The sequence below is a fragment of the Astatotilapia calliptera genome, chromosome 8, assembly GCF_964374335.1.
Source record: "Astatotilapia calliptera chromosome 8, fAstCal68.1, whole genome shotgun sequence".
In the NCBI taxonomy this organism is placed as follows: Eukaryota; Metazoa; Chordata; class Actinopteri; order Cichliformes; family Cichlidae; genus Astatotilapia; species Astatotilapia calliptera.
The window spans coordinates 13673967-13692975 of NC_137429.1; the positions used below are offsets into that span (position 1 = coordinate 13673967).

The following is a 19009-nucleotide window of genomic DNA, read 5'->3' on the forward strand; positions in this document are numbered from 1 at the left end:
GAGGAAGGAGGATTTGAAGTGATTATTATTATGAATATTATTATTATAAGCTGATAAGTAATAAAATAAGTAGAATTTCTTTAAATGGAGACTTTATATGAATCAGCTTTTCAATGCTAATATCGAGTTCCAGCCAGTGTCTTCATAAAAAAAGGATATTTGAATTATGTAAGGCTTTCATAGGGATTATTAGGTTAGGATAAAAATCTATATCTTTCATTTAATCTCAGCCCAGCAGAGGAGGTAGTTAGCAGGAGAGGACAGATGTGTGACGCTTAAGTCTTTATGCAGTTGGGGGTTTATTGAACGTGTCCATGCAGAGACTCTCATTTCTCGTTATCATTATAATGTTAAAGTTGTGCAGCGCCGCGGTATAAACGTTTTCACTTTCCTCCTTTAAATGCTGTATTACCACAGATCAGCGCGGGGTTGGTTTGGTCACATCAGCTTGGAAAGGTGCCCGCCGATCGAGCTCCCATCCCGCGTGCATTTGTTTACACGTGTGGCAGCAGACTGATTCTTCTTAAGCCGTTTACACTGTTCTCTCGTAGCCCGAAAGCTTTCCGATTGCGATTATTCACAGCGCACCAGAAGCTGTTTTGATTCCGAACCACCTGTTATTTTGAGTAATGAGTAAAGTGCCTGTTTTCGAGGAGGGGGAAGCAGCCGAGGACACTGACATGACTGCCGCCTGTTCCCGCACGCTGAAACCAAAGTCTCATTAAATTCTCTCCATCAAGCATTTATACACTTCATCTCAGCTTCACAAAGGGAACATTATATGAAAGGAATGCTAATAATGATCCGCTCGATCACGTTGTGTAATGCGATATGATAATGTGGAAGTTGTTTTGTCATTTTGCCTTTATTGGTTTACTAAGTTATGAGTTGTTGTGAGAGCGTTTTGATTATCGTTGCTGTCATCATGTCTCATAACCTAATTGTGCTCGTCAGCCTGCTCTTATTTGGTTTGGCTCACTCAGCCCAAGTGCCTTGGAAAGGATTGCATGGATGGTGTACATTCATGGCACTTTAACCGTATTAGAAGCAATATTGTTTTGTTTTTCCTTTCTCTTTTTTTCAACTCCCACAAGTTATTTATTTCCAGCGAACTGCAGTTGTTGTACTTTCTCGGCTCTCTTATCCCTCTGGCACTTTTTAATGAGCACTAATAACCTTTGGGTGGCTGTCGGTGGGCATTAAGCTCCTGATATTGTTTTGTAACTCTCACTTGATTTTGTTTTTTTCTTCATTTCTGACTTCTCAGACACATTTTGGCATGCTTTTGTCTTCAGGGGCACCTTGTTAATACTTTGGCTTCTCCGTGTTGGACTTCAATATGCAGCACAGTGAGGAAAAACTAATAAAACTTATTTTATCTAGTCTGGTTTGTGTGCCGTTCTTTTCATTTCCTGGTATTTGAGAATCAGTTTGTTTTGCGTAATTCCAACCAATACATTAATAAGCTGGTGCTGAAGCTCTTTTATATGAGATGCTATCAAAAGCATCACTAATGAGCACACTCGTTACATAAAAATGTAAAAATGCCAGTTTATTTCTGAGCTGGCCTCATACGCAGACCTCCTGTTTGACGCATAGTTAATATCTTTCATTTTTCTCATTCCTGTTACAAAGAAAGAGCCATCTTTCTTTTTTTTTTACTCTAGTTTTGGTCATTAACATAGTTATAAACAGACAGCTTACAGAAGCAGTCTCTCGTGTTTACAATGAAGTTACAGAAAAACAGTTTTGTGTGTATTTCCTAGTCAATTAACGAGTCCTGGAACAAGAATTATTGGAGTGGTTCAAGCTCAGTTTAATTTTGTGTAAATGCTTTCGCATGCAACAAAAATGCAACTGCAGTAACTGAATGCAGTAAAATATATGGGCTTGGAGTCAATCTTGATAACTTTGAACCCTGAGTGCTGTGAAAAAAGGTATTTGCCCCTTCCTACTTTCTGTTTCTCTTTTTTGCATATTTGTCACGTTTTTTTTAAGTTTAATGTAAGACAAAGATAACCAGAGTAAATACAAAATACAGCTTTTACATGATAATTTCATTTATTTAAGAAATAAAAGCTAGTGAAAACTAATCGTCTTCCCTTGTGAAAGCATGAATTAAACAGAAACCAAGTGAAGTAAGCTGAAAGATCTCAAAAAGCAACAGCGGAGAAACAAAGTCAGTGACTTCTATCAGTCTGGAAAGGGTTATGAAGCCATTTCTAACACTTTGGGACTCCAGTGAACCACAGTGAGAGCCGTTATCCACACATGGAGAAAACCTGGAACAGAGGTGAACCTACTCGTAGAGCGCATCGACGACTCATCCAGGTCACAAGAGAACCCAGAACAACATCTAAAGAGATACAGGCCTCACTTGCTTCAGTTAAGGTCAGAGTTCATGATTCAACAATAAGAAAGAGGCAGAAATGGCGTCCACGGGACAGTTCCAAGGTTAAAACCACTGCTGACTGGTCAAAGTCTAGATTTAAATGCAACACTCATTGCCAGTTATTACAGACTCAAAATGTAACAAAATACCTGTAATAAATACAAATATCTCCACTTAAAAATACAAATATAGCAAAATTTCCTGCAGCTCATTGCTGCAGCTCAGATAATATCTGGGCGAGGTTTCTACTTTCTAATTTCCTGAGAAAGAAAATTTGATGGCAATTGAATGAACCATTTGCTTTTTTGCCTCTAACATTGGCCATGTTCTGCAGTGCTTATCATCTTCTGCTGGTGTCTAATCTAAAATCTATTCTGGTATAATGGTTGATACACCCACAATAACCGCTCATCATGGATATATGGGTGTGCTCATTTCCTATTGACAGCAATTGACCTAATGTACTTATTTAATGTAAAGGGCAGATTCTACATTTTCTTATCTATGATATGTAACTCTAATTACAATTTTACTGTATTGTCCATTTATGTTTGCACATGTTTCAATAAATCGTTGCACCTATTTCCCTTTTCCCCCCATTTTCCTAGCAACATATAATCATCCAGGAAAGGAAATCCCAGAACGCTGATTCTGTTCTTCTGGACATAGTTGGTTCTTTTCTTTTGCACAATACTGTGCCAAGATCCAGAAACACTTCTTCTTTTCCAGGCCTCATATAAGGTGGACCGGTGCGAAACACAGAATTTAAAATAGTTTTCAGTTCCTGCACTAGTGACTGAAATCCAAATCTATGAAGGCACCATTAATGCTGAATCAAAATCTAGGTGTTGGAGCAACATATGAATCCAGCCATTGGATGCTTGGATGCCAATTTCAGCAGGACAATGTCACACCACGTTCTGCACATATTCCAATAAATGGCGTGGTAATAAAAAAAAATTCTTTGTACCAAACTGGCCTGTCTGAAGTCCAGAGTACAGATTGTTGGTAAGAAAATAAGACGTGATGCAACACAGTTGCAAGGAAGATCAAAACTCAACTATTTTCAAAGGTGTTTCTGGCAACAAATTCAAAATGAGCACATTTATTTTAACAGGTTTGTTCCATCATCTGTCAGAATTAGTTTTGAAATTACTTTTTCTTTTCAATCAGTTTGAAAACAAAGAGCCATTTGATTTTTCTTCCCCTTTTTGTCAGATTATTACATGTTTTTATCAAACCAAGTGAAAACTTTATTGCATTTACTGGAATATGTGACATTATTGGGAGCTCCGTTGCATTTTAAAGGAATCTTTAGGCTGCTGCTCGCTCTGCCAGAGGAGCAAAAATTACAGTTTATTGAAAAAGACATTGATAGGTAAGCTGCCCGCTTTTATCTCCATCCTTTTATCCTATCATGCCAGGAGCCTAGCTCCAGATCTACAACTTGAAAATTCTTTTGTCCCCGGGGTGCACTCAGGGCTTTGTGAAAGCACTTTCTTGTTTTATGCACTCTGGGCATGGGATGAGCTGCAAAATGCTATTTAAAAATGGTCCTTTCTCTGGAAAGCTTCAAAGGTCTTTTCAGAACTGTCCCAGGGGAGTAATATTAGTGTTTTACAAAATCCCAGACTTGAGGTGGAATGTGTTGTGGGTAGCAGCGATGTGGACGGTCATCTTGTGATTCTTTTATGTGTATTTTTTTAACACGAAGATAAACTCCACAAGTTAGAACCGCCACAAAAAAGAGCTCTTGCGTTTCAGACCTGAGGATAAATCAGAAATAAAAGCAAATGAATCTGTCTTTAACCAGATACTTTTAATATGCAAAGATAAACATTACAACGACATGGTCGCTTAAGACGGGGAGCTATTATTGGCCTCCTGACTCACTCTGAGTCTTTTCCTGCTGTTTTATCCCTCTGTCCCATCAGCTGCTTTCCTCACTGTCATTCTGGCAGCACAATTAACCCTGTACCACTCACACACACACACACACACACACACACACACACACACACACACACACACACACACACACACACACACACACACACACACACACACACACACACACACACACACAGAGCCTCAGTTAACATTTGGGTAAACTGAAAACATCAACACAGTACATGGATAAAATACCCAGTCGGGTAAGGCGCTCGGGTCATCGAAGCTGCCACCTCTTCTCTCACTTGTGGTGCTATAACACATTAAAATGAATATTAATATAACTGCAAGATCACCCCCCAAGTAAGGAGTTTGAATGTGAGTGATCAGATAAGAGCTTCACCAGCACACAGCTCCTTTCACCAGCACAAAAAGGGCTTTTAAAAAGCTTTCTCAGGGGCTTGAGAGCCATGTGCCTCTTATGACACTCACAGGATTTGTGAAACTGACACTGGTTTATTGTTATTGAATTAACTGCTCGTAAAAGGTGATTTCAAAATAAAATGGCTCATTTAATATTGGCGGGGTGTTTTGGGGCCAGGTGAAGGAGAAAATTTCAGTTTCTCCAGTTTCTTTTTTTTTTCCTGCAGAAACATTTATTCACCATTCACTGTGGCTGAGTGGGCTCCATTAAGATCATATCACTGTAAGAGATAAAATATCATTGCCGTATTTCCAGGCTGCGGCGTGTGAGGAACGTTTGCTTGAAACGCAGGTTTTCTGATGAGCAGAACCGCTAACAAAACGCTCTGCAGCTTCACTCGAACACATCGCTTTGTCTGCCTCTGCAGAGACTCTCGAACCCGATCCATAAACAGGGAAAACCATCACTTCAAATAATGAAATCAACTTTGACCTTTGACTCCGCGCTGGTGTCAACATATGAGATCAACCAAAGCTTAACCAGCAGCACTTCTCTTCATTCCGACATTCAAAGCTTGCACAAAGATTATGTGGGAGGTAGCTGCTGTTGAGTGGTCAAGAGCATTTCCATGAGCACGTTTTTATGAAAGTAAACGAGCTGCTGAACATCTGAATTATGCCGAAGAGGTGTAAACGCTTTAAATGCGGCCGAGAAGAGGAGCCGATGCATCAGCAAAGTCAGGGAATCGTTTTAAGCCTTTAACCGTCATTGTCCTGTGATGAAAGCTTCAGAAAAGGAATTTCTTCTATTTAAAAACAGACCATAGATTTTTTTAAAAGCACTAATAGGAAAAAAAAAGTCTTCCCACTCCTGTTAATGCACATGTTTTTGTTTTATAGGGTTTGATTTCAAGCTCTTGGAAATTTCTGCCACCACAGAGGTGGAAAGAAGATAAATGGAGTTTATTTATTTATTCATTTTAACCAAAAACCATAAAGAAACTCTATATTTTATTTCCCACACTAACGTGAATAAAATGTATTTTTTAGGCCCCAAACTTTCAGTTGATATTCTGTTTAATGCCCCTCTGATAGACTTTTGTTGGCCTACAGTAGTGGTCAGATTTGAAAGTGGGAACCAACAATGAGTTGAACAAACAGCCTTACTCCTGCCAGTTTGCTCAAATACTAAATTATTTAGGTTGTAATGTCTCCATACTGGAAACTCACTTGCATATAAATAAACAGTTTATGGCCTCAGAGAGCAGGCCATAAAGTAAGAGGCAATGGAGAGCCCCATCAGTCCAGTGTTTTTTAGCAAGTCTTGCGTGTTGACAGTAAGTTGACAGTGTTCCTGAAATGATTTTTGATTAATTTATGAATAGAGTTAAAAGATGAAACAATATTCATCCAAAGTATGAATTGTTTCGTTCCAAGTCTGTTGAATAAAAAAAATGGCATCGTTACATAAGAAAATCCTTTAATCTACCTTCCTTTCATTGTTTTGTTGTTGTTTCTTTATCTTGAACGCCTTCTTTTCTTTTCTTTTTCTTTCTTTTCCTTCTTTTTTTTTTTTAAACTAAGCTCACTACTAGGCTTGTCTGTCTTCCATCTCGGCCATAATTTAAAACCTGGTTCAGGTGTAGGTCAGAAAAATCATTTTTAATGACCTGGAACTGACCTGGAATGTTTATCTCTGCAGTGATGCGTGGACTGAATAGCTGTGCGTCAACCCCTGCTTTATAGCCTTCTGTACTTGCGATTGGAGATAAGAAGTTTACCATAATACAGCTGCTGTGAAGGAAGGACCACAGATCCGTTGTTGGGCCTGACCTCATGCCCACGGAATGTATTCTTAGCGATAAAAATATAAAACGGACAAGTGGAAAAACAAATTTTGTTTGTGGTTCGCCAGTGATGAAAACAGCGAAATCCCTGTAGTTCATGTCCTGCTGGACTTCCATATTTGGTTAATCGTGTTTCCATAACCGACAAGATTTTTGGACCGATGATAGTTATGGACAGTTTGGGGAGTGACCATCTGCTTCTCCTGCTTAATAAAAGTTTGGTTTATTCGTCCATGCGCGTTAACTGGTGAAGACACCAAAAAGAGACTGACTGAAATTTTAAGGTTCAGGTGTTTGTTTGCTTCCACAACTTCACCGCTGGGATCGTTTGCCCGCTGAGCTGCCTGATTGGTCGTGAGGAGCAATGATGTCAACGCGCGCTTTGCTGTCCCGGCCGCTACAGCAGCCAACGCAGGCTGAGGACTTGAGAGGCGCTCCAGATGGAGTTGGCGCGCAGTGGGAGTAGAGCTATAGACTGTGAAGGCGTTGTTAGTGCTGCCTTGATGATCTCGACCTGGTTCCACTCACAGCCCAGCAGCCCGTCATGGGGGACGGTGGTGGCGCGTCCTCGCCAGTGAACTTCCAGAATGGCACAGGGAGCGAGACGTCCGACTCACCGGGCTCCGCTGCAGCCGCGTCCGAGCAGTGGATGGCGGGCATGAGCGTGGTTATGGCTTTGATCGTCCTGTCCATCGTGTTCGGAAATATCCTGGTCATGGTGGCCATCGCCAGGACGCAGAGGCTGCAGACTCTCACCAACGTGTTCATCGTGTCGCTGGCGAGCGCGGACCTCATCATGGGGCTCCTGGTTGTGCCATTTGGCGCGGCGCTCGCGGTGCGCGGTTCGTGGCTGTATGGCACCTTTTTCTGTGAGTTCTGGATCTCGGTGGACGTTCTCTGCGTCACCGCCAGCATCGAGACCCTGTGCGTTATCGCCATAGACAGGTATGTGGCTATCACATCACCTTTCCGCTACCAAAGCTTGTTAACCAAAGCCCGGGCCAAAGCGGTGGTGTGTGTGGTGTGGGCGATCTCTGCGCTGGTCTCCTTCTTGCCCATCCTGATGCACTGGTCTCGGGACAGCGTGGACACAGACTGTTACGAGGACCCCGAATGTTGCGACTTTGTCACAAACAGAGCATACGCCATCTCCTCATCCATCATATCTTTTTACATTCCTCTCCTGGTCATGATATTTGTTTACGCCCGCGTGTACAGAGAGGCGAAAAAGCAGCTGAGGAAGATCGACAAGTGCGAGGGCAGGTTTCACAACACCTTAACCGGACTGACCTCCAAGTGCAAGAAGAGGCCGTCTAAGATCCTGGCACTCAGGGAGCAGAAAGCGCTCAAAACGCTTGGCATCATCATGGGAACGTTCACTCTGTGCTGGCTGCCCTTTTTCATAGTGAACGTCGTGAGGGTTTTTTGCGCAGAGGTGGTGGACAAGGACCTTTTCGTGTTTCTGAACTGGCTGGGGTACGTGAACTCTGCGTTTAACCCCATAATTTATTGCCGAAGCCCAGATTTCAGGAAGGCTTTTAAGAGGCTGCTGTGCTGCCCGAGGCAAGCCGACCGCAGGCTACACATTAGCTCCTGCGACCTGTCCCGATGCTCCGGCGGGTTCGTCTCCTCTCTGGAGCCCGGAACGTTGGGGATGTGGTCAGACTGCGCCGGCTTGGACAACAGTGATAGTAGCCTGGGGACCGGAAAGTTGTCTCACTCCGAATCACAGCTGTGATAGGGGAGGGGGGGATAATGACAAAATAGGCGAGTTTCTTTTTGGAGACGGAGTGCGTAAGAGCCATATTTAATCATTTCAACGGGGACCTTTGCAACAACAAACAGGATCATTTGAGTTCAAACAACAGGCGAAAATGCTAGAAACGTGTTTGAAAGCCATTTTAAAGCATCAGGATAAATATTTTCCCATTATCTCCTTTGGCTCAGAGAGAGAGTTTAGTGTAAAAGAGAAAATGAAATTTGCCAAAATTATAGCTCATCAACCCTAAAATGAAGTGGCTGTAAAGCTTCTGTGATTAAAAACCTGTCAGGTGCCGAATTTGAAATCCAGTAAATCTGTGCATCAGCCAAAGAGCGGAGTCGCACTCCTGTGATTGATGCCTGATATAAATATCAACTTTTCAGTTCTGATTTTGTTCGATAAACAGTTGATTTCTGCATTTATGCGTTATAATGGGGAAGTGAGAGTCCGATCCTCGCTCCAGGTTCCTGCGTAAAAATTCGCTCATCACCGCTCAGGCGCACTACAATGAACTGTTATTTAAAGGCACTGGATAAGATCAAGGCATTTGTCGGAGTGACTGTATCGCAGTCATGTAGAGCTCACGAAGTATTTTACCTCACAGCCATCGGCAAGTGCAATTTGTACGACAGGTATTTGTTTATATTAAACATTGGTGTAAAATAGCCTATTTATTCCGCGCTGTCTTTTACAACTAAACGAGTAATTGTGAGGCTGATTCTAATGCCCGTTGTACATAATGTGCTGTTTAGTGCCCAAGAGGAATTTGAGCCTCTCCCTTTGTCTTTGGCTTTACATGCTGTTGTGAGGTGGTGTGTTATAATGTCTGTGAAAATAAAAGAAAGTTTTACTGTTTATTGCTGTTTAACCCATTTTTCGTCTTGTTGTTATTATTATTACTGTGGGAAGGTTTGACTCCACAGGGAGCTGCAGAAATTCTGAAATGCTAGAGGAGAAGTGATTGAAATGTAATCACATTCGGCAACCTCGGTTCGTTCACAATGTACTAAGAGACTAATAAGAGCAGCATTTTGTGATTAAACAGCGTGGCACCGAGAGGTAAACGGCGCTTTGCAGGATTTGTGAATTGGCGTGATGTCAGATGCTGTTGTGCTGCTGGGAGGAAGAGGAATCTGATTGGCCACCGTGGAGAAGGGAGCCACGAAATCCGACTCTTGAACAATGCTTCTTGTGCGCTTTAATGTTGCAGGGATAAATAGGGGTTTGTTTGCATGCTTCATTAAAGTCCACTCGTGGGTGTATCGATATTGTAAGCTCAGTTCACAGCTGTCAGAGGAAACAATTGCGCACGGGGGTGAGGTGAGCCCACTTTACGGCACACGCTCTGACTAACTGGAAAAGCACAGGTGTTAGTGTGCTTAAAGGTGGCTCTGCTCTATTCAAGTTTCCAACTAATCCGTGACCCTGAGCTTGTATGTACAATAACAGGATCCTGAAACCAAAGCATCTAAATGGATTTCACCTGTATTCATTTTATTATTTATACATTTACAAATGTAACCTTTTAACCAGGGCCTTCTCTGCTGTGGGATACAAAGATGGCTCCAGTCTGTGAAAAAAGCCCACTGTTTCTCCTAATCCACATCATATTCTAATCCAATTGCACTACTAAACATGCCGATTTGATGTTGGGAGTTTTATGCGTTTCCGCCCCTGCCATTTTGTGTCTTCACTTCATTTGTGGTTTGCATACAAGCCTTTTTTTTTTAAAAAAAAAAAACAAAAACAACAATGTGTGGGTGGGTGGGGGCCTAGAGGTTCATCAGAGATAGATTTTTAGAAAGGATGGTCAAAAAAGCGATCCAACATATGCAGCTTAACTGGTAAAAACGCAGAGTTTCAAAGCCAAGCCAAGAAAATAGTGATGACTGTAACAGCAAGGTTCCCTTTTTTTCCAGACCTTGAAAAGCTACAGAAAAAGAGGCATTACACAGCTATTTACACAGGCAGAGAAGCTCTCCCCAGGATGGGCAAGCTGAGCTTTAGTGGTAAAATTTATGTGGTGACACTTTAAAACATAAGTAAAGGTTGGAGCTACTACTACAAAAAAAGTAACAGTAGGGGGGATTTTATGTCTTGCTTTGATGTCCCCAAATGTTTTAAGCTCTCACCCGCATCCACTCTCACTCAGGTTAACCACCTCTCCAACATGCTGTTTGATGATTCCATTTTCCTCGAGCGATACTCTGAAAGCCTATAGAAAATATTTGAGTAAACACCACGGCAGCTGGTGTTCTGAAGTGGCTCTTACAGGAGAGATTTGCAGTTCTTTCTGGGGAATATTAATCAGCCCTTAAGCTGGACGTCTTTAAAATGCATTAGCATGACGTGTTGTGCTAATGATGCTCTCCCAAAAAGCCAGAGCTGTACATTTCAATTAGGCCGGAAAAACTGAATGGAACTGAGCTCAGCTGTTCTGGCTAATGAACAATGTTTAGATATGATTGGGTGAACTAATGAGTGTGAATGAGACCCAGCTTTCAGAAAAACGAATAAGAACATCAGTGCAGCCAGCGTCAGTGATGGCCTCCTGGCAAAGACCTGCTTCATTATTAAGCATTTGTTTGTTTGGCAGGAAGTTTGCGTTTGGGCAGATTAGCTGTGGGCTCACATATGGAGGAGCTAATCAGTGGTTTTAAGAGTAATTGTTTCAAATTGCATGTGTATCAGCAGACATTTTGGCTGCTCCAAGTCGAAGTAGATAAAGCGATACCAACATGACCTCTGTGCGAGCAGAGGTTATAACTCCATATGGTGTTTACATTCAGAAATATGTTCGCCAGTGATTTACCCTTGGTGTTTCACCCACATGTCTCTGTGGTAATTTACAGTCCAGGCTGGAGTGTAATATATTTAACTGTGATAGGCAAAGATCAGGGTTAAACACGGGGTTGTATTAGTAAACACTCCTAATTGAATTGTGCTTCATTACATCTTGTACATAATTTGTGGAATCTGAGACCATTTACAAGGAATTGAATAATGTCCCTCATAAAATTCCTATATCCCTACAATCCACATCTCTGTGCAACACCTAAACGCTCCTTTGTTACCGCTGCAAGATCACTGGGTGCTGAAGATGGGTGTAAGGAAGGCAGTACTCAATACTTTAGTAAATAACTTTCTTTCTTGCTGTAGGTTAAATAGTGTTAAATAAAGACTCATCTTTGCAGCAAATACATTGCAACAGTTAAAACCTCATATAAAATAAGGGTAAAAACCTTTAAAAAAAAAAAAGGATGGAGGAGTTACATTTGTTGGCTGTTGGAATGGCAGAGACTTCAGCAGCCACAATTTCTGACCATTGGACATAGTCATTGTTTCCAGGTTTTATGATAAGCTTCAAAAACAGATGTTTAGATCTTTTACTGTTACGTACACCCCCATGTTTCAGTAAATTCTCCCTCTGGTAATTAATTATTTGTTTTGGTTGTCCTAATTGTCCTGATTAGGTGCTGAGGCTCATGTACATGTTGGAACAAGCTGTTTCTCCTCCACCATTTATCAGCATACTTAATTCTAGAATTTTTTCTTTCACTTTTTTATGATCAACTCTTAACTTATAGGCCTCAGTTTTCAAGTTTGTCACTTGTTAATTAGTTTTGGGGCTTTAATCCAGCAGCCCACTGGATGCTTGGTTGATGGTGGGTTTTTTGCTTTATTTTATGTTGTGTTTGTTGCTTTTTGAGTCATTATTTTGTGTTGTTAAACTTGGTTTCCATGAGTTTTTAATTTAGAGGATGTAACACATTTGGGGGCTCATCCGGGATCCAGACCTAACACAGCCCAAGCAAGAATAATAACTCCTATCATGTTTTGACTAGAAAGTGACCACAGTTAGGTTCATACATTTCTGGACAATCACACTTTTTTTTTTTTTTTTTGCATCTTTGCTTCTGTACATCAAAACAGTGAATTTTAAATCAAACAATCAATATGCAATTAAAATACAGATTTTCAGCTTCAATTCGAGGGGTTTAACAAGTATTGCACCAACTGTTTAGCAATTACAGCCATTTTTATACACAGTCCCACATTTTTAGATGCTCTAAAGTCATTGGACACTTGATTGCCAATCAGTTTAACGGTCAGATCTGTTCTCCCATTGTTTCATGATAGCTTGATAAAAGTTCTGAAATTGCTTCCAAATACTGAAATTGCTCTTATTCGAGGAGGTCAATAGTAAGGTCCAAGCAAATTAGAGATCAACAATCAACAGTCTGGTACATTATTAAACAGAATGCGTGCACTGGGCAGGTTATAGACTTTTAGAACTGTGCAAAAGCCTTGAGCCACTCAAAACGTTTTAATTTTTTAGTAGGAAAAATGTAAAATAGCTGCAACAATCTATTAACAGATGTGTAAACAGGAATGGAATTACAGTGTATGAGAAAAAAGCAGTAACAAGATTGAAAGTCAATGTTTGGTACAACATTTGAACCTCCCCTTACATAGGGACAACAGTGTAACCCCAAAATGTCAAATTTTCCACTTATTTTTCAACCCAGTTCTGGAGCAGTTTGGCATACCTCAGCCTTTTTTCTGTTTCCCTTCCTTAAGAATGGCTTCTTCACAGCCAGCTACCAGTGAGACCATTTCTGATAAATCTTCAGTGACCAGTAGACAAATCAACTAAAAAGGCCAAACGCTCATCTCAGGTGCTGCGTCAGGTCTTTGCTGGATTTTTCCTGTTTCATAGGTGCAGAAAATATTTACTTAACTTCATTTCCTTTGACTGTTCTTAAACCTTTTGTTTATTTATAGTCTCTGAAATATGGTGATATTTTGTAAGAACATTTTTCATGACCTTCAAAAGCACTTCATCAACGCTGCGCTGAAACTTCAAGGGAGTGTCTGGAGTGCTTTCAGATCCTCTCGGCCAACAGGTGCGAAGCTTCATCCAGTTATTGCATGGATTCTTGTCCAGATTATGAATATTGTCAATGCCAGCCACCTCCTACAGCCTTCTGCTCTTGATTAAAGACCGAGAGAAATATCAAAATCATCAAGTAGATTAAAAAAAACAAACAAAAAAACCCCTGCAACAATTAGAGCAATCTTTGTGAATCTTGATTAATCTCTGCTGACATACATTTTCTTCATGATGTTTTTCACTAAGCATCCTCTAAATAATAAATAGATCCAACAGAAACATGATTAGAAACACAGTTTCTGTAAAATGCTAATGCAAATAATCATTTTCTTCAGCGGGTGGTGTTCCAGGGGAGGCTGTTACAATCTTTGAGCGAGAAAAACAAAAGCGCAAATTGCTGAAAGCTACAAATGTCAGCACCTGGAGATAATTATTGCTGATTGCTGATTATTACAGTCTTATCAAACCCAAACAACAGATATGCTAAATTTATGCAACAGGATCATAAAAAGTGCTCCACAAAGATAAAAAAAAAGCTTATCTTTTTTTATGAATGTAAACCATTTCAAAGTGAACTCATACAGACCCTGTAGCTGGCACATGTCTCTCTGATGATCAAAATTCGACTTCTATTGGCTAATCAAAACCTCTCAACCCTGTAAGATTGAAATCCCCTGTGACTTTTTTCCACTCTAACTCAAGCTGTACGTGTTGAGGTGCGTTGCCAAAAGCAGGTGCTACACTTCATGTGTCCATCTGTTTGGATTGCCCGTGTGAACTTGGCACGTTGCGGTCTCCATCTGCTGGGCTTCGGCTTGCTGCGATTGTAGCTTGCATGAAGATTGGGTGAAGGTGGTCAGCGATGGTCAGCGTTTATGCTCAACTTTAGTGATGCAAACTGACTTACTTTGGAAATGATAAGCCACGCGTAGTACATTCATGAAAGCATAACTGCTTTTTGGAACATTTGCAACAGGAACAGGAACGACTGAGGTACATTTCGTCTTCATATCGAACATTAACATCAGTGAAGCTGATTTTGTTCCTTTTAGAACAAAGCTCAGGGCAGATTGATACCAAACAAACAAACATACCAAACAAACAAGTCCGGGAACAGTGCAGCTTTTAAATCAAAGAACTTGGCACTAATAAGCTATCCAAACAGCCTTGGGGTAGATAAGGTACATCAGCATAAATGTTTCTTTTAAGAGTCCATCTGACAGTCATAGATGAACACACTGATCAGTGCAGTACTCATCTTCATTTCCTCCATTTTTATTCTTTCTCTCATGAAATGAGTAACATATCAAGCATCGATGCACTGCGGCTCTTTAAAGCCTTCTCCGACTTTCTCCCCAAGTCGCTCCTTGCCGTGCCAGCCTCAGTCTTGACCTTTTTCTAAATCCTACATTCGAATCCCAAGAAGCTGATGAGTCATTGTCTGACTGCTTGAGATTTAGTGTCCAGGATGAGACTCAGTACCAACAAAGATCATGATTAAAAGAATATTTGGACACTAAGGTTAGATCACAAGATGTTATTATGATAAGATGCAACTGGGAAGCAGGTGCCTCTCTTCAAAGGTAGCAGAAACCATCTCCACCCATGCAGGCTTACTCTATTAGGCAATAACATTTTGCTTCCAAAAGCAAGACTTTCTTGTAATTTTGAAAGGAATCTTCAGCAATAGTTCTTCCCAAAAGCCTTTCAAAGTTTTCTTTTTGTTTTTCATTTGTTAAACCAATTAACACTTACATTCAAGTATAAAAAAGGCTCTTAATTCAAGATAGGCGGCAGCGTTGTGTCTACACATAACAGATGACTAATCAAAGAACAACGTTTAAATTATACCTTTAGGCAGAATTCACAAAAACACATAATTTGTTCACATTTCTTTAGTTGAATCTATGAAAAATGTGAACGTTCACACAGTTTGGCAGATTTAAATTGGATTTTTTTGCATGAACAATGAGATTTCAAAAGCGCTATTAGTTGGAAATTTAGCAAATCTCAGCCCGCTGTGCAGTGTGTCCTTAAAAAAAACTGAGGAAACTGGACAAGTGAAGGATGAAAAGCCATCTAGAGCAGAAGAACAGTCATCTGTAATGGCTTTAGACATGGAGGAAGCTCTGTCATAGCTTAGGGCTGAGTAGGGCTAAAGTGCTGTTGGTGGGGAACAGAACAAAGAAAAGTACCATCATATTTTGCTCTGCTATGCAATAACATCTATAAAGTGATCTCAAACACACTGCCATTAAGGTAAATACATACCTGGATAGAAAAGCACACAGTGGAACACCATCAGTCATGGATTGGTGTCCCTAGAGCCCAGACCTGCACATCATTGAAGCCGTGTGGGATCATCGTGACAGAGAACAGGGAAAAAAAAAAGGCAGACAACATCCAAAGGGGAGTTTTAAAATGTCTTTTAACTATTCCTGAAGACTACCTAAAGAACGAAGGTGGTCATACCAAATATTGACTTTCAGGCTTGATATTGCCTTATACGTAGATAGCATCCTCATGTATGTTTGCATATGTTTCAATTACTTGCTGTACCTATTTCTTACTTCAAAAAATGTAAAGAAATCAAGTGTGACTCAAAACAGTTTTGCAGTACTGCATGTAGTGGACAAAAATAATCTAGCAGTTTTCCTTGTTTCTAGGCTTGTGATGAACTGCTGGCTCCAGTTTCATAATAAAACGGAGTGATGTCATCTGAAAGTGTCAAAATATTTAGGTTACCAACCTTAAACTCCTCTTTCCAGCGACTACAATGATGGAAGCAAGTGTTATTACCAAGTCCACATCTTCCCGCACATATAAAATGTCAGCGCCGCAAGGTATTTTATATGGAGATGTTTATTTTTTGGCACCTTCTAATCCTTCCAAGTCCCTTTCTTATATAATGAATCACTCATGGTCAGATGGATTGGTCCTTCACAACAGCGTTGTATTTCGAGAGGTGGACTTGCACTCCCATGATGAGTGGCTTCACAGAGCGTTCAAAGCTCCCGAGAGACCAAGCTGAGTCTAAAAGGGGAAAAGTGCCCTTTTGTGACTTTGGGGTTTTTAACCCCTCGCAGTGAAGGTCACTGTGTCCCACCAGCAATTCCTCCCAGTCCTACTCAGCTCGTCTCTTGTTTATCTGAACTTCTCATTTAGATGAGTGATCAAACATGCAGAGCAAAAGTGTTAATAAATTGCTAATAAATTATGGTTATTTAACCACATTGAAAAGTGTGCATGGTAGAGTATTGTTTTGTTACAGATGAGTTCCAGCGTTTTCCAGCAGGGTCACAAATCAAGTGGGAATCACGGGTTCAGGCTTTCTCAGGGCATCTTTTCCTTTAATGCTAGAGTTTCTTTAATAAAGCTAGAGTTTCTGCTTGGTTTCCCTGCACCGCTCCCTAGCACTGAAACTACACTCCGGGCCGTTTAAAAAGCCTTCATCACACTCAATCGCTACCTTTCTTGCTGACTCCCTGCAGTTATCACTCCCCCCAAGGCTTTGACTGTATCTCGTCTGGCCCCACATACACAAGACAAAGTCCAGACACGTCCACATGTAGCTCTGGTTTAATGTGAAACCATGAATAGTTGTCCAAACGGCCAAAACCTGCAGCTCTGCACTTTTTCATCAAACACAAATCTCAACGAACAAGACAAAAATTTAGGCTGTTAATGCACCGCCGCTCTGGAGAACATTAATTGTCTAAATTTCCATGTTAGAGGCCGAGACAAAGCATCTGAAGAAGCAGAGCGTAGAGTGGCATATAATCAAAGCATTACAGATAGGACGGACCAGATGGATACATGAATATTCCCAATTAAAGGGTTATTTTTGTGCACAGAATTACATAACACTTAAGTTAAAAGAGAATAAGTGGAATGTAATGATGGTCGTTATGAGGACTTGCTTATATTCAGATATTTTTTTTATCTTAATGTTACAGCTACTGCAGGAGGCTCCCTAAATCTGGGCTGGGAAACAGTGAAAAAACAGACTGACAGGATAGACTTGTTATCTTTATACCTTAAGAGCTCTTGTCAAGGTTGGTGCTCCGGCTAAAGGACATGGGCAATGCTTTATGAATTCAAGGGTGGTCATCTAAGCTGATAGGAGAATCCGCTATCTGTGAGCTAAAAATAGCCTCTCAGTAACCATTCGCCTGAATTGGATATTTGAACCTGCTACTGTGCCCGTGGAGAAAATAGGAACTTTCACCCCTACGTGACGAGAATAATGAAAGAAATGTCTTGTTTATGCCGCTAAATTATGATATTTCTGATGACAGGGTGCTTTCAGTTGTTCTGTAGGCGTTTTTCAGCGTCTGTACATGTGCATAACCATGAGACAGCATGTGCGTAATGCAAAATTTTGATGTGAGCAGACTGAGCAGCATGACTAAGGGTATTGTTAAACAAAAAAGGCTTTTATAACTGAGATTTTGACATAAAACGGCAGCCATGGTACCTCAGCTGCTAGAAGGTGGCCTGGTAGACTGCACCTTCTCTCAAACTCTGCTAATAAACTTGAGGCAGTTTTTGGGCAGCTCCCTCTGAAGATACAAAACCTGGAACTCCTCTTTAACCTGTGTCAGATCCACTGCTTTTCTCTGATTGTGTCTGCATGTACTCAACAGACACTTTATTAGGTATACCTCGCTAGTAATGTGTTAGATGCCCTTTTAGCTCCAGAAATGATCGAACTCTTCGTGACATAGATTCAAGATGGGGCCGGTAACATTCCTGAGATTTTGATCCTTACTGACATGAGAGCATCAAACAGTTGCTGCATATCCGTGATGCAAAGCTCCTGTTCCACGACATCCCAAACTGGCTCTGCTGGATTGAGATCTGGTGGCTGTGGAGTTCATTTGAACTCACCGCTATGTTCAAGAAAACAGTATGAGATGATCTGAACTGGGAGCAGCCATCGAAGATCAGAACGCTTTAGTAATCAAAGGATGGACATGGCTAACAACAATCCTGAGGCTGTGGCATTTAAGCAATGCTCAGTTGTCAAAGTGTCCCCCCCAAAATATCCCCCACACTATAACACCACCACCAACCAATGATCCATGCTAGCATGCTGTTTGCACCAAATTCTGACTCTACCATCCAAACGTAAAAGTGGAGACTTGTCAGACCAGGAAACAACTTTGTTTTCTGTTATTCAATTTTTTCTGGCCCTGAAAACTGTAGCCTCAGTTTTCTGTTCGTAGCTGACAGGAGTGGCACCTGGTTGTAATGAGTGGTCACTGCCTTCCTATCAGTTCAGAGCAGCCTCTGACCTCTGGCATCAACGAGGCATTTTCACCCAGAGAACTGCCGCTCACTGGATATCTTCTCTTTTTCTGATCATTCTCTGTAAACCGTAGAGATGATTGTGTGGGGAAATCCCAGCAGAGAAGCAGTTCCTGAAATGGTCAGAAAAGCCACATTCAAAATCACTTTAATCACCTTTCTGATGCCCAGTTAGAACTCCAGTGGGTCATCTTGACCATGTCTACATCGGTAAATGCATTGCCACATGATTGGCTGATTAGATATTTAGATTCACAAGCAGTAGAACAGGTGTACCTAACAAAGTTCTGTTGACACTTAGTCCACATATTTAAAAAGGTGCGAAAAGGGAAAAATACTATTTGCTTTCTGGAAATTAGCAAAAATGTATGGACTTATATCTATATTTAAATGGACGTGCTCCAGCTTGGTGCGCCGTTCAGGTCCAGTGAGGAGAATGTCTGTGAAGCAGCAGTTTGGACTTTAAATCCTCTGAATGGAAGATTGCTTTG

The 19009-nt window shown here is 41.0% G+C and overlaps 1 protein-coding gene across 1 annotated transcript; it reads left to right on the forward strand.

Annotated features, from left to right (window-relative positions):
• Positions 1-6753: 6753 nt before the first annotated feature.
• adrb1 (adrenoceptor beta 1) lies at positions 6754-9169 on the forward strand. Its single transcript, XM_026163105.2, has one exon. The coding sequence runs from the start codon at positions 7097-7099 to the stop codon at positions 8288-8290; it is 1194 nt and encodes a 397-aa protein (XP_026018890.1). The 5' UTR covers positions 6754-7096; the 3' UTR covers positions 8291-9169.
• Positions 9170-19009: the final 9840 nt, after the last annotated feature.

Coding starts and splice junctions, on each gene's coding strand:
- adrb1 (XM_026163105.2), top strand. CDS start 7,097: ATGGGGGACGGTGGTGGCGCGTCCTCGCCAGTGAACTTCCAGAATGGC.